The sequence below is a fragment of the Megascapheus bottae genome, chromosome 32 (assembly GCF_031878675.1).
Source record: "Megascapheus bottae isolate mThoBot1 chromosome 32, mThoBot2.hap1, whole genome shotgun sequence".
NCBI lineage: Eukaryota > Metazoa > Chordata > Mammalia > Rodentia > Geomyidae > Megascapheus > Megascapheus bottae.
Window position 1 is genome coordinate 6139986 of NC_143540.1, and position 13197 is coordinate 6153182.

A 13197-nucleotide genomic window follows, 5' to 3' on the forward strand; every position below is an offset into this window, starting at 1 on the left:
GATGATCAAAGGGCTTTACTTGGGCAACAAACAAACAATGAAAATAACAAGGAACATGCTCTCCGGAATGACAGCCTCTTCAACTGAAGGAAGCCCTTGGGATCCCGCCATCCTTTCGTGTTGGATAGAGATTAAGGTCTGTGTTTAGCAAAGGACAGAATTAGAGAGGGACAAGTCTGGATCTAATATGTCTTGTTCATAAAGGGGAGTTCAGCCCTAGCAGTGTTGGGCTGGCTGGCTGGGTCTGGGCCTATCCCATAGACTCAGCCCTGCCACATCCACCTCAGACCACATGTAAGCCACCACTCCCACCAGTCTCTTCCTTGCACCACAGGAATGGGGGCATGGCTCAAGTGTGGTACAACACTTGCCTAGCATGTGCAAGGCCCTGAGTTCAATCGCCAGTAATGACACCCCTCAAAAAAGGCATGAATTCTCATAAGGCTACTCAGGAAAGCTCCCTCCCCACCATCTTAAGTGCCAGAGCTACTTGTAACAGCTCCCACCCCTCAAAGTGATGAATGCATTTGTGTGTCAGGGAACACACCTTTGCTTTTGTACTCCTATGTGCCTGGCCACAACACCCTACAAGTGCCAGGTGTCCAGGAGCACAGTGAGGGCAGGTAAGTATCAGTCCTTCTACCACTCAGGGGCAAGAAGGGAGGACGGGGAGGGGGAGGGGGAGGAGGGGGAGGGGGAGGGGGAGGAGGGGGAGGAGGAGCAGACCTAAGTTCAAGCCTCAAAACCAGCGCAAAAAGAGGAAGGGGAGTGAGGAGGAAAAGGGGAGAGAGGGGGAAACAGGGGCAGATAGGAAAAGGAAAGGAGGGGGGAGGGGAAAGGACAGGGAGCGGGGGGGGGGAGAGACGGAGAGCAGGGGGGGGAGGGGACGAGGAGCGGGGGGGGGGGGGGCGAGGGGGGGAAGGGACGGGGAGCGGGGCGGGGAAGTCCTTACCCAAACCAGCCCTCGCCGGGAAGACCCGGGCCGGAGCTGCCCGGCCCTGTATCACAGTAAAGCCGCGGGAGGCCGCCCGGACGCTGGGGACCTGACCCTTCGGGGGCCACCTCACCGCCTCCGCCACGGAAGGGCGTGGAGGAAAACGCCCGGCCGGTCGAGGAGGTGACCTCGCGGGGTCACCCTCACGGGCCGACCCCGAGCCCCCGGCCGGGGACAGCGACGGCCGCCAGGCTGCGGCCGCGGTGGTTGGACGCCGTCGCCAGGGAGACGGCGCGAGGCATGCTGGGAAGCCGGAAGAGGCCGCTGGGCCACCGGATGTGGACTCCCCAAGTAGGAAGGCCCGGTGTGCCGAGCTTCCCTAGAGGAAAGACGGCGGGCCTTGTCGGCACCTAAGTCCTTGAGGGGGAGAGAGAGAGAAAGAGAGAACGAGATGGCGGCCTCTTCGGAACGTTTTGCTTAAAGATTTCGCATCTCCAGGCCCGAGAACGTCTTCCAGTCATCCCCGTCGCAGCGTTGACAGGCTTGGTCTCCTTCGATCCGGGTTCCTCCGTGACGTCACACGCAGACACCCGCACGCACCCCCCCCCATCCCTCCCGCGCTCTTGGGATTTATTTCACGCACCTGGCCTGTCAATCCTGGCGAGGCTCCACGCGGGCTTTGATGGACGGGCCGGTGGGATTTATTTCGCGCACCTGGCTCGACCTGCAGGCGGGCTGCGGCTGATTGATGGACGGGGACGAAGCAGGTGGGCTGTGCTGCTTCTGGGACGGGGGAGTCTTGTGAGAGCCGGGGTGCAAGGATGCGAACCCGATCCCGGCTGGTGTTTCTGTGCAGGGTTCTGTCACTGGCTTAAGAGTAAGGAAAAGGCAGACTGTTCTCAGAGGGGGGGAAGAACCAGACCTGGTGAAGACCCCTGGGGCCGTGAAGGTTTAGGTGCTGGGATAGTGCAGGGAAAACGGGAGGTGTTCAGGGATGCCAACAAGTGTATGAAGCAGGATCAGTCCTAATGTGGTAGCTCCCACAAGAGAAAAAAAATAAAATAAAATAGAGGGGGTTGGGAGTGTGGCCTAGTGGTAGAGAGCTCACCTAGCATGCATGAAGCCCTGGGTTCGATGCCTCACTACCACATGCACAGAATAAAGCTGGAAGAGGTGCTGTGGCTCAAGTGGTAGAGCGCTGCTAGCCTCGTGCAAAAAAAGGCTCAGGGACAGTGCCCAGGCCCTGAGTTCAATCCCCAAGACTGGCAACAAGAACAACAAAACGTCAGGATGTGCAAAAAAAAAAAAAAAGATTTCTGGCAAAGACAAGAATAATCACAGTGCCATGCTCAGCCAATGTGAAGTCAAAGGAAACACCAGTACTGCCATGCCTGTGAGTAAAGTTAGAAAGATACAAGAATCCCAGCTGGAGTGAACCTGGAGAATTGGGTTCTTATTTTTTCTTTCTTTCTTTCTTTCTTTCTTTCTTTCTTTCTTTCTTTCTTTCTTTCTTTCTTTCTTTCTTTCTTTCTTTTATTGGTCTGTTGTAGGACTTGAACTCAGGGCCTGGGAGCTGTTCCTGAGATCTTCTGCTCAAGACTAGCTCCCTACCAGTATGAGCCACAGCTCTACTTCCCATTTGTTGTTGTTGTTTGTTTTGAGTGGTTAATTTGAGATAATCTCTCAGAGACTTTCCTGCCCAGACCGTCTTCAAACCCTGATCCTCAGATCTCAGCTTCCTGAGTAGCTAGAATTACAAGCATGAGCCACTGGCACCTGGCAAAAGTTGGGTTCTTAAAAGCATGAAACAGCCTAGCTAAGTTTTTATTTTTTTACCCCAAACTTCTGCCATTTAATCCTCCCTTCTACTAAGAACTGAAGTTTCCAGGCTCTTACCAATAATGATAAGAAGATATAAAAAGAAACTGGAATCCTACCATAAGTCATACACACATTGATAGTTTACTATTACTGGGTTATTATGAAGTTGATAAAGATTCCATTTTTTTATAGCTTAGGACTTTGTGTTTTGACCCAGCAGTACAAAATACTCTGGATTGTGTAATGGTGATTGTTATCTAAGTATCAAAATCTATAGAACTTCTACATTGGTGTATGAATAATAGATTTTAATGAAGCCATATCTCTTTGGAATCATGAGCAGTCTCCATCTCTACCTAAAGAAACCCTCTGCATCCTCAGTTCATATCTGTAATCCTAACGTTACCCTCAGAAGGCTAAGATTCTACCAATCACAATTCAAGACTAGCCAGCCCAGTGAGAAAAGTCATGAGACTCTCCAAGTCAAAAAGAAAACCAGGACTGAAGACAGGACTTAAATGGTAGAGTGCCAGCTGAGCAAGTGTAAGATCCTGGGAGAAAAGGAAGAAAGGGAGGGAGGGAAGATCACACTATTGAATTTGTGTCTTTCACAAAGGGGAAAATATTGGAGAAAAAAAGAGAGGGTTTAGCTAATGTTATCTATGGATGTAGATAAGAATTTTATTTAAAGACCACTTTTTTTTGGGGGGGGGGACCCTGGGCTTGAATTCAGGACCTGCACACTATACCTATTTTGTTCAAAGCTAACCCTCTACTGTTCAAGCCACAGCTCCACTTCAACCTTGTGGAGGTTAATTGGAGATAAGAGCCTCACAGACGGGGCCGGGAGTTTGGCCTAGTGGTTAAAGTGTTTGCCTAGCATGCATGAAGACCCGGGTTCGATTCCTCGGTACCACATACATAGGAAAAAAAAAAAAAGCCGGAAGTGGTGCTGAGGCTCAAGTGGTAGAGCTCTAGCCTTGAGAAAGTCCAAGGACAGTGCTCAGGCCCTGAGCTCAAGCCCAGGACTGGCAAAAAAAAAAAAAAAAAAAAAAAAAAAAGAGCCTCACAGACTTCCCTGCCTGGGCTGGCTTCAAATCATGATCGACAGATCTCAGCCTCCCGAGTAGCTAGGATTCCAAGGGTGAGCCACCAGCAGCTGATCTACAGAGAATTTCAACATTTGCCACTTACTAGTGCTGAAAGCAATGACTTGATACTCCCAAACCAATACCAACTGAAAAAAAAAGTACATATATACATATGTGTGTGTGTGTGTTCTATTGCTTTCCACAGGTGATTCGAACTGTCATCATGGGTATTCGTGGACTAATGAGTTTTGTGGAAGATCACAGCGAGTTCTTCACTGATCTGAAACTGCGGGACACAAAACTCATCATCGATGGCTTTGCTCTTTTCCACCGACTCTGCTTCAATTCGAACTTGGAGCTCCGGTATGGGGGGGATTATGATTCTTTCGCCGACGTTGTACAGAAATTCTTCGAATCACTCTTTGCTTGTAACATATGCCCATATGTTGTATTAGATGGAGGGTGTGACATTTCAGATAAAAAGCTTACAACTCTAAAGGATCGAGTTAGAGAAAAGATCCAGGCAGCCCATTCTCTGTCCATGGGTGGGGGTGGCTACGTGTGTCCCTTACTCATCCGGGAAGTGTTCATTCAGGTGTTGATCAAACTTCAGGTGTATTTTGTCCAGTGCTTTTCTGAAGCAGATCGGGACATTATGACCCTAGCCAATCATTGGAATTGTCCTGTGTTATCATCAGACAGCGACTTTTGTATTTTTGACCTCCACGCTGGGTTCTGCCCCTTCAGTAGTTTTCAGTGGAGAAACGTAAGCACCACCGAAGACACCCAGAACTATTATATTCCTGCCAGATGCTTCTCCCGCGCTGCCTTCTGCCGTCGTTTCCACAATATGAACCAAGCTCTTCTGCCTCTCTTCGCTGTGCTGTGTGGAAACGATTACGTTAACCCACCCTTCGTGGACACCGTCTTAAGTAGAGTACGTCTTCCTCTCCAGGCTACTGGATCGAAGGGGAGGAGACACCACCGAATTCTGGGCCTTCTGAACTGGTTGTCTCACTTCTCGGACCCCACAGAAGCACTAGATAATGTCCTGAAATATCTCCCCAAAAAGAATCGTGAAAATGTTAAGGAACTTCTCTGCTATTCCATGGAGGAATACCAGCAGGCTCAATCAAAACTGCAAGACTTCTTCCAATGTGGTGTTTACGTCTGTCCTGACTCCTTGAATCTAGGTTTACCAGAATGGGTCTACGCAGCTTTAGCCAAAGGCCAGCTGTCTCCATTCATCAGTGATGCTTTGGTGCTAAGACGGACCATTCTCCACACCCAGGTAGAGAACATACAGCAACCAAATGCCCACAGAATATCTCAGCCCATCCGGCAAACTATCTACGGACTTCTATTAAATACCTCAGCTGATCCTGAAAACAGGTGCCGGAATGTCAGACTGCCTCCTCAGCCTGGAACTGTCAGCGAAGTGGAAAGAATTCACAAAAATATCAAAACGTCTATCGTTGATCCAGTAAAACTTCCCAAGGACCACTGTGACTTGGGAAAATTGGTGGAGGTAAGTTGTTTTAAAATCATAACAAAACTTTTGTGTTTTCATTGGTCCTGGGGCTTAAACTCAGGGGCCTGAGCTGCTTTTGCTCAAGGTTAGCATTCTACCACTTGAATTACAGCTCCACTAATGGCTTGTCTTGGTGATGAATAAGAGGTAAGTCTCACAGACATTTCTGCCCAGGCTAGCTTTAAATTATGATCCTCAAATTTCAGCCTCCTGAGTTGCTAGGATTTATAGGCACTGAAGCCACTGAAGTCTGGGTAGAATGAAGTTTTTGGGAGTCACTATAAAAGTTGTAAGTGTGCTGGGATTGTGGCCTAGTGGTAGAGTGCTTGCCTAGCATACACAAAGCCCTGAGTGCTGGCCTTGTGCAAAAGAAGCTCAGGGACGGTGCCCATGCCCTGAGTTCAAGCCCTTGTCTACCTCAGGATTAGCACTCAGGTATCAAGTTTAAGCCCCATAACCAACCAACCACACACACACACATGCACAAAGTTGGCTACTAGGATAGCTGGTAGTCATGGTACTATGTACTAGGGCTGGTCCTCTACCATTTGAGTCACGGCATCACTTCTGGCTTCTTCTGTGTTGTGGTACTGGGGAATTGAACCCAGGGTTTCATGCATGCTGGGCAGACACTATTAGGCCACAGTCCTGGCCCCTTTTCTGGGTTTTGCCTGCTGATCAAATACACTGTGAGTAGCCTCTCCCATTCGCTTTTCAATCTAGCGTGCACAATAAACAGTTTTTAGGATAGTCAGTTTATTCAAGAGAGGAGGGAAAGGGAGGGTTATCAGTCATACGGGTCAGTACAGTTATCTTCATATGAAATCCAATTAACTCAGTGAAATGAAGCACTCTAGTTACAGTATCCTCTAAGTGGTGATATCTTAAGTGTCTCAGCACTTACCTGTATTCCAGGTAGGGTGAAACTTTCAACTCTGTGCTTGGTTATCATTTGACTTTCCTTTAGCGTGAACTGGTCAGTCGTGTACTTGGCTCTGTGCTTTTGGTCTGATTACACTCTTCTGTGGAAGAGTGAAGGAGAATTGAGCGTGATGTCTGCTGCCAGCACTATCCTGAAAATAGTCTTATCTCCTTGTTGTCCTCTTGTAGTGCTGGGGATTGAACCCAGGGCCTTGAACATGCCAGGCAAGTACTCTACCACTAAGCTACTAACTGCCTCTCCCCTCCCCCAGCTCTCCTATCTCCCTTGCATATATTTCTGAAGTAGCCACCAGAGATGATCCTCATTTATAGAATGAAAGTACAGTAGGGAAGAGACCTGAGACAGAATCTGGATGAACATAACTTGTAAGTTTGGTGATGAGTAGTTATCAGTGGTACCCAAGGACTCCATGGCAGTAAAGCCAAGAGGGTTAAATGTAAATCTCTGGTCTCTCAAAGTAGGCTACATTTTATTCCAAGAAGCGTTCAAGTTCCACAGCTCATGTTAAAAAAAAAAATCTCTGCATGGTACTCAAGATAACAGATGCGTGGTATACCTTCTACAGCTCCCCTTGCTTAGGCGAAAGAAACTGCTGTTAGAAACCCTGAAGGTGGACCCGACTCTCCTCGAGGCAATCCCTGCTGCTCTGAAGTTGCCCATGGCTGTCAGCTGCTACTGGCTGCAGCACCCGGAGACCAAGGCAAAGCTCCAGCACCTGCAAGCCCTGTTGCTGGGGATGCTTCAGGGGCCCTTGTATGCCATGGCCAGAAGCCCTGGTAGGTTATGTGGGGATTGCAGGAGTAGTACCTTATCAACTACTGTGTAGACGCAAGATACCAAAGAATTTCAGCTTGCCCTCATGGTTTTTGTTTGTTTTTGTCGGTCATGGGGCTCAAGCTTCAGGTCAAAGCTACCACCCTACCCCTTGAGCCACAGCGTCACTTCCCATTTTCTAATGGTTAACTGGAGGTAAGAGTTTCACTGTCTTTAGTACCCAGGCTGGCTTTGAACCACAATCCTCAGATCTCAGCCTCCTGAGTAGCTAGGATGACAGACGTGAGTCACCGCGTCCAGCTCCCTCATTTGTGTTTTTATCAGAACTTCAGATGTGGGAGCAGCCAGCACCATAAATGTGATCATGTTTTCCTGCTACATTTTACACCCCCGTTCTTTTCCTATTTCAAATATCCGGTCAGATGCTGAAGCACTAAACACTTCATTTCTGGCAGTTCGTAGGCTTTGAACTACAGGACCTTGTGCTTATTAGGTAAGGTGCTGTACCACTTGATCCTCATCCTCAGCCCTTCCACTATTTTGGGGGGTGGGGGAGAATGGTAAGGTCTTGCTTTTTTCCTCCAGCTGCCCCCCCACGCACCCTCCCAGGCCAGCCTGGAGTATGATCCTTTTACTTACACCTCCCTGATTGCTGATGACAGACGTGCACACCACACAGTTTTGGGTGGATTTTTTTTTTTTTTTTGAGATGGGATTTACTAACCTCCTTCCTATGCTGGTTCAACCTACCATCTTCCTGGTCTCCATCTCCCAAGTAGCTGGGATTACAGGTGTAACCCACCTGTAACCCACACAACCAGCACCTCACTTCTTTCTTAAAAAGACCATGAATGTTATAATACATACGTTTTCATCACAGAGTGATTACTTTCTAACGTGTCAACTCAAATTGCAAACACAACTCTCACCAGACACCTCCTAGGTACATGCAGACAGGATACCAGGTTGAGTAGCGCAGACATTGAACTTTGTCTTTTGAGATTTGTCAAACTTATTTTTAATTTAACTTAATTTATAACTACAATACACTGAACAGCCTAAGAGGGTTTCATTATGGTAATTCTATAGATGCATACAGTGTACTTTGAGCAAATGGTATTGACTATTTCTGTCACTGTTTTGCTCCAGTTTTTTTGTCTGTTTGTCTGTCTGTCATGGGGCTTGAACTTTGGTCTGGGCACTGCCCCTAAGCTCTTTTGCTAAAACTGCTAGCATGCTGCCACTTTGAGCCAGTTTTCTGGTGGTTCCTTGGAGATAAGAGTCTCACAGATTTTCCTGTCCAGGCTGGCTTTGAACCGCAATCCTCAGACCTCAGCCTCCTGAGTAGCTGGGATGACAGGTATGAGCCACCAGTGCCCCGTTCAAGGTTTATTTTTCTGAAAGAATTTGTTAAAGAATGAAACAGCACAGATTCCAGAACATCCCCCAAATTAAGGCTCAAAGCCATCAGAGATCACCAAGCTCTACCAGGAAAACAGCACACGCTGCTACTTTAAGATATACAGGTGGTAGGTCATCTCCTCTCTGAATAATGCAATGTAGACTGTCAGAGTGTGAAGCCCATTTGTTCTCCAGCAGAGACATGTCAAGGGTCTGTTTCTTTTCTTTTAGGGAATGTGGACCCCGCACCTAGGCAGGCTCAGTATCTTACTGCTCACTAATTGAGAAAGGTGGGCCTCCTCCTTACTTTGAACACAGACAGTTCTCAGAGAGAAAGACAGCCACAAAGAAGCTGACAGTGGGTCCAATACCAAGGTCAGACTTGGAACTTTCCTCCAAGCACAGGCGGCGAGCTCAGCTCCCACCCAAAAGCAGACATATTGAAGAACAGGCAGTGGAGAAGTAAAAAGAAATCTTATTTCAGGAAGGATGAAAAAAAGGGGAGGGGGAATGCTTTTGTAGATGCACTTATCCAACATGGCCATTCATGAATGGAAAAGCAACTCGCTTGTATTTGTTTGTGGGATGAAGGACGAGCGGATGCCAGTGTCTGAGCTGTCTCTATCTAGGGAAGGAAGATGGGCAGACAGGTGCTGCTCAGACCTTGTATGAAGAGCTGCAAAAGGCAAAGGAGATGCCAGGCCCGCTGCATCTGGACACCGCTCACATCTTCTGCCAGTGGCAGAGCTGCCTTCAGATGGCTTTGTATCTCAACCAGCTGTTGAACACGCCCCTCCCAGAGCCAGACCTATCTCGGTAAGCACCTCAGAAACTTTGGTTCACATGCACTGCAGAAAAGTGAATCTGGGGGAGGTCAGTCATGGGGCTTGAACTCCGGGCCTGGGCGCGCTCTCTGATCTCTTCCAGCTCAAGGCTAGGGATCTACCACTTGAGCCCACAGCACCACTTCTGGCTTTTTCTGTGTATGTGGTACTGAGGAATGGAACCCAGGTCTTCCTGCATGCTAGGCGAGCACTCTACCGCTAGGACACATTCCCAGTCCAATTCCTTTTCTTGGAAGTGATAAAGAGGATCACTCGACTCTTCCCCCCCTCCCCCACTCCCAAAACAAACAGGCATATCCAGCCAAGAAGCACTTGTTTTAACCAGTTAGTTCCTTCCAACTAGGGCAGATTCTGCAATAATTAAGCAGTGAAGTCGAACAGTAAGCTCTGGGTGTCGAGATACCATTTGTAGAGGGCAGGTTCATCACGGATAGATGACTGACAGCCGCACTTTCCCTCCCAATGTGCAGACTGTATAGCGGAAGCCTGGTGCACAGTCTGTGCCGGCGGCTGCAGGCGTCAACCTCAGTGGAAGGTCTTCTGAGCACATGTCCCAAGGCTAAGCATCTTTATGAACAGCTGTTCACTGCCACAAAGGCCTATGCCCCAGCTGAACTGTTCTTACCAAAGCATAAATCCAGCTCCAAAAGGGACAAGCAGAAGAAAAAAGGTAATAGTCGGTCAAAGAACAGAGTGGGCACTATCCCACAGGCTAAGTTCTGGCATGGCGGAAGCAACCGCTTTGAGCTACTGATGTCTGAGAACTCAGAAGAGCACACTGAGGCCTGAGAGCCTGAAAGCTTGAATAGGTTATGCACCACGAGGAATGTGTGAATGAACACGGACAAGCAAGATCTCAAGTGAACATCTGTCTCTTACCTCCTTGGAAACAACTAACCTTGTTCCTTAGGACTCACCTGTTAGGGGGATAAAAATTACAAAAGATACTCTCTGAATTCTAAAGCATTTCTTAAATTCTACTTTTAATAAATGCAACCTGATTTAAGAAATGTCTTTGAATTCTAAAGCATTTTTAACATTCTTTTAATAAATGCAACCTAAGAAATTTTTTTTGTTTTTTTTTCTGAGGTTTGAACTCAGGTCCTCGGCACTGTCCCTGAGCTCTTCTGCTCAAGGCTAGTGCTCTATCACTTTGAGCCACAGCATCACTTCTGGTTTTCTGGGGCTCATTGGAGATTAGTCTCACAGACTTTCCTGTCCGGGTTGACTCTGAACCCCAGTCCTCAGATTGCAGCCTCCTGAGTAGCTAGCATTACAGGCACAAGCCACTATCACCAGGATATATATCTTAAATATGTGTGAAAACCTCATTTGTATTTCCATTGTTCCATTTCAATAAGCTGACAGTAATATCCTGTCTACTTTAAACTACAGGGCAGTGGGCACTGCTCAAGTAATAGAGGAAGCCCAACACCCTAAGTTTAAAACTCCAGGATTACCTCAAAAAAACAAAAACAAAAACCTTTCAATTGCAACAACTTAGCCAGCTATATATTCAAGGATATCAGTCTTATTTCAGTTATTTCTCACAGCAGAATGAGTGTTGATAGAACATTTGCAATCAATTGTAACATTTGTGATCATTTCAAAAAAATTTAAATACCTTCTACATATTCAGAAAAAAAAATCTGGGCTGTGAAAGACGGATAGGACACCAGACGCAACAACGAAAGGGAGGCATGTAAGGTGTACTCCAGGTTTAAAGACATTGAACTGTAATAGCCCTTGCACCATGAACAACATTCTGAGCTACAAGAGCTAAAAGAAAAGGAAATAATAAAAAATGAAAACGTTAGCTCTCTCCCCCTTCTCCTCTTTCTTTCTCTCCTCTTCCTCTCTCTGTTCTAGGGCTTGGACTCAGGACCTGAGCATTGTCCTTGGACTTTCCCCAAGGCTAGCACTCAACCACTGAAGCCTCAGCACCACTTCCAGCTTTTTCTGTGTATGTGGTACCAAGGAATTGAACACCGGGCTTCATGCATGCTAGACAAGCCATCTACCACTAGGCTTGGCTCCAGGCCCCTTGCTTTTTCTTTTAAAGACATAGGTTTTCACTACAAAGCCCCCAGGCTGCCTCAAGTTCTTCAATCCTTCTTCTTCCACCTGAGTGTTGGGAATATACTTTCTTTCTCCCTTTCTGTCTCTCTCTCTCCTTTACTGCAAATGCAAAAGGAGATGTTCAATCAGGGCTTTCCACTTTGTAACCTTAAAAATGCTCACTCTGAAAGCTCTGTAATATAGGAAACTATAGTATTCTTACCTCAGCCCCTTGCAGTTTCAATTTCTATTCAGACTGCCTTAGGCAAAACCTGTGTGAAACACCTTATTGTGTCAAGGCTGTTTACTTATTACTTCACTTTAAAAACAAAACCAAAAAAAATGGAGCTTATGAAACTCATTTTTTCCCCTTCAGCTTCTTCAACATTTTAGACATGTATTGGACATTAATCTCCAGAGTTTAAAAAGACTGAGAACCTTCAGAAGATGTGACGATAACGACTTATTTCTTTGTAAATGTAAACAAGTAGCAATGTTTACACACAGTGACTCAACATTAATGTCAGGTGACCCAATATTTTCCGATATTGCCAACTCCGACAACCCTAAGTCAAAATAAGTAAGCATCAACAGTCATATCATGAACTGAGCTCAAAAAGCTCATCAGGATACTCTATTTGTTCAGTCATACTCATTCAGATTCACATTTATCCGTGCCGTATTTTAAGATACCAGTCAGCTACTCTTTGGTAACAGGTCAGTCTAAAAAGCCATTTTACAGATTTTCAAACGATACTTCTGGTGAACAGTGGGCTGTATTCATTCTAATATGTGTTTTTAGTGAAAAGGACTGCTAAGAGCATGATAAACTGCTTTCCTGACAGCTTTTTCATAGTTTTATCGCCTGCTCTCCCAGGCCATGAATTTCCCAAGCACAGGATGCCATTACCTTTCTATTTCTAGTACAAAGGGGGACGAAACAAATGTTTAATGAGAAAATAATCTGTTCACCCACTGAGGAGTGGATGCAGACATAAACTGCACGAGTGGCCAAGTGACAAGAGGCAGAAAGCAAGGTAAAATTAATGAATGTTCCTAAGTATGAAGTTTTATTTGCTACCCATGCATTCTCATGAGAAACTAAGTATGGCCCATGTACTACCAGAAAGAGTTCAACAGAAAGCTAGTTGAGAATGATAGTGAGTCTAAAGACACGAGTTATGTTGTGGATATGGACAATGTCGTCTGTGTGTCCTGAGGGGAGCGTATTTGGGCTGTGTGGTTTCAGTTTTGTTTCACGTAATGCCCAACTCCAAACGTGCTCATCCTTGTTTCTACGTTAGGCCATTTTCCTCAATGAAAAATTATCTACCTGATGAACTGTTCTCAAGTTCCTTCCTTTTTCTTCTCTGATGTTTAACAGTTAGTGAAAGTAATCTAGCAGGGGGGAAAAAAAATCAAGTTGTGTTATTAGGAACTTCCAAGACTAGGATATGGAGGAAGAAAGAACCATTTAGATACCAGCCCACATCCATGCTAATCTCATGAATATGCAAAAGCTAGATACTGGATTTATGTCATTCTTTTTAAACCAAAAGGTTTCTGAGTCTTTGGCATCCATACAGATAATGTGAATGTTAACAGTACTAACTGGGAAGACATTAACTTACACAAAGAAGTCATTTTATTTTTAAGAGTCCAAAACCAAATGAAAAGGTAGGCACATTTATTTCATTCAAAAATCATACTGCGAACCCACGTTGTAAAACAAAAATGATTGATATGCACTTAATAGGTATTTCAAGTCATTAACAGAATAAAAAAATCATTACAAAATT

General features: G+C 46.1%; 2 protein-coding genes across 2 annotated transcripts in view; one reads left to right on the forward strand and one right to left on the reverse strand.

Annotated features, from left to right (window-relative positions):
* Positions 1-1501, reverse strand: part of Nek11 (NIMA related kinase 11) — an 83415-nt gene extending 81914 nt beyond the window's left edge. Inside the window, exon 1 of the mRNA XM_090323456.1 lies at positions 953-1501. The gene's annotated coding sequence lies outside the window, so the exon portion shown is untranslated. The remainder of the gene's footprint in view (positions 1-952) is intronic.
* Positions 1502-2240: 739 nt separating this feature from the next.
* On the forward strand, positions 2241-10389 carry Aste1 (asteroid structure-specific endonuclease 1). The gene is made up of 5 exons (XM_090323439.1): positions 2241-2327; positions 4052-5374; positions 6886-7096; positions 9125-9311; positions 9811-10389. The coding sequence occupies exons 1-5, from the start codon at positions 2280-2282 to the stop codon at positions 10127-10129; spliced, it is 2088 nt and encodes a 695-aa protein (XP_090179565.1). The 5' UTR covers positions 2241-2279; the 3' UTR covers positions 10130-10389.
* Positions 10390-13197: the final 2808 nt, after the last annotated feature.

Coding starts and splice junctions, on each gene's coding strand:
- Aste1 (XM_090323439.1), top strand. CDS start 2,280: ATGCTCAGCCAATGTGAAGTCAAAGGAAACACCAGTACTGCCATGCCT. Junction 7,097..9,124: donor TGCCATGGCCAGAAGCCCTG/GTAGGTTATGTG, acceptor GTCTCTATCTAG/GGAAGGAAGATGGGCAGACA. Junction 9,312..9,810: donor CCAGAGCCAGACCTATCTCG/GTAAGCACCTCA, acceptor CCCAATGTGCAG/ACTGTATAGCGGAAGCCTGG.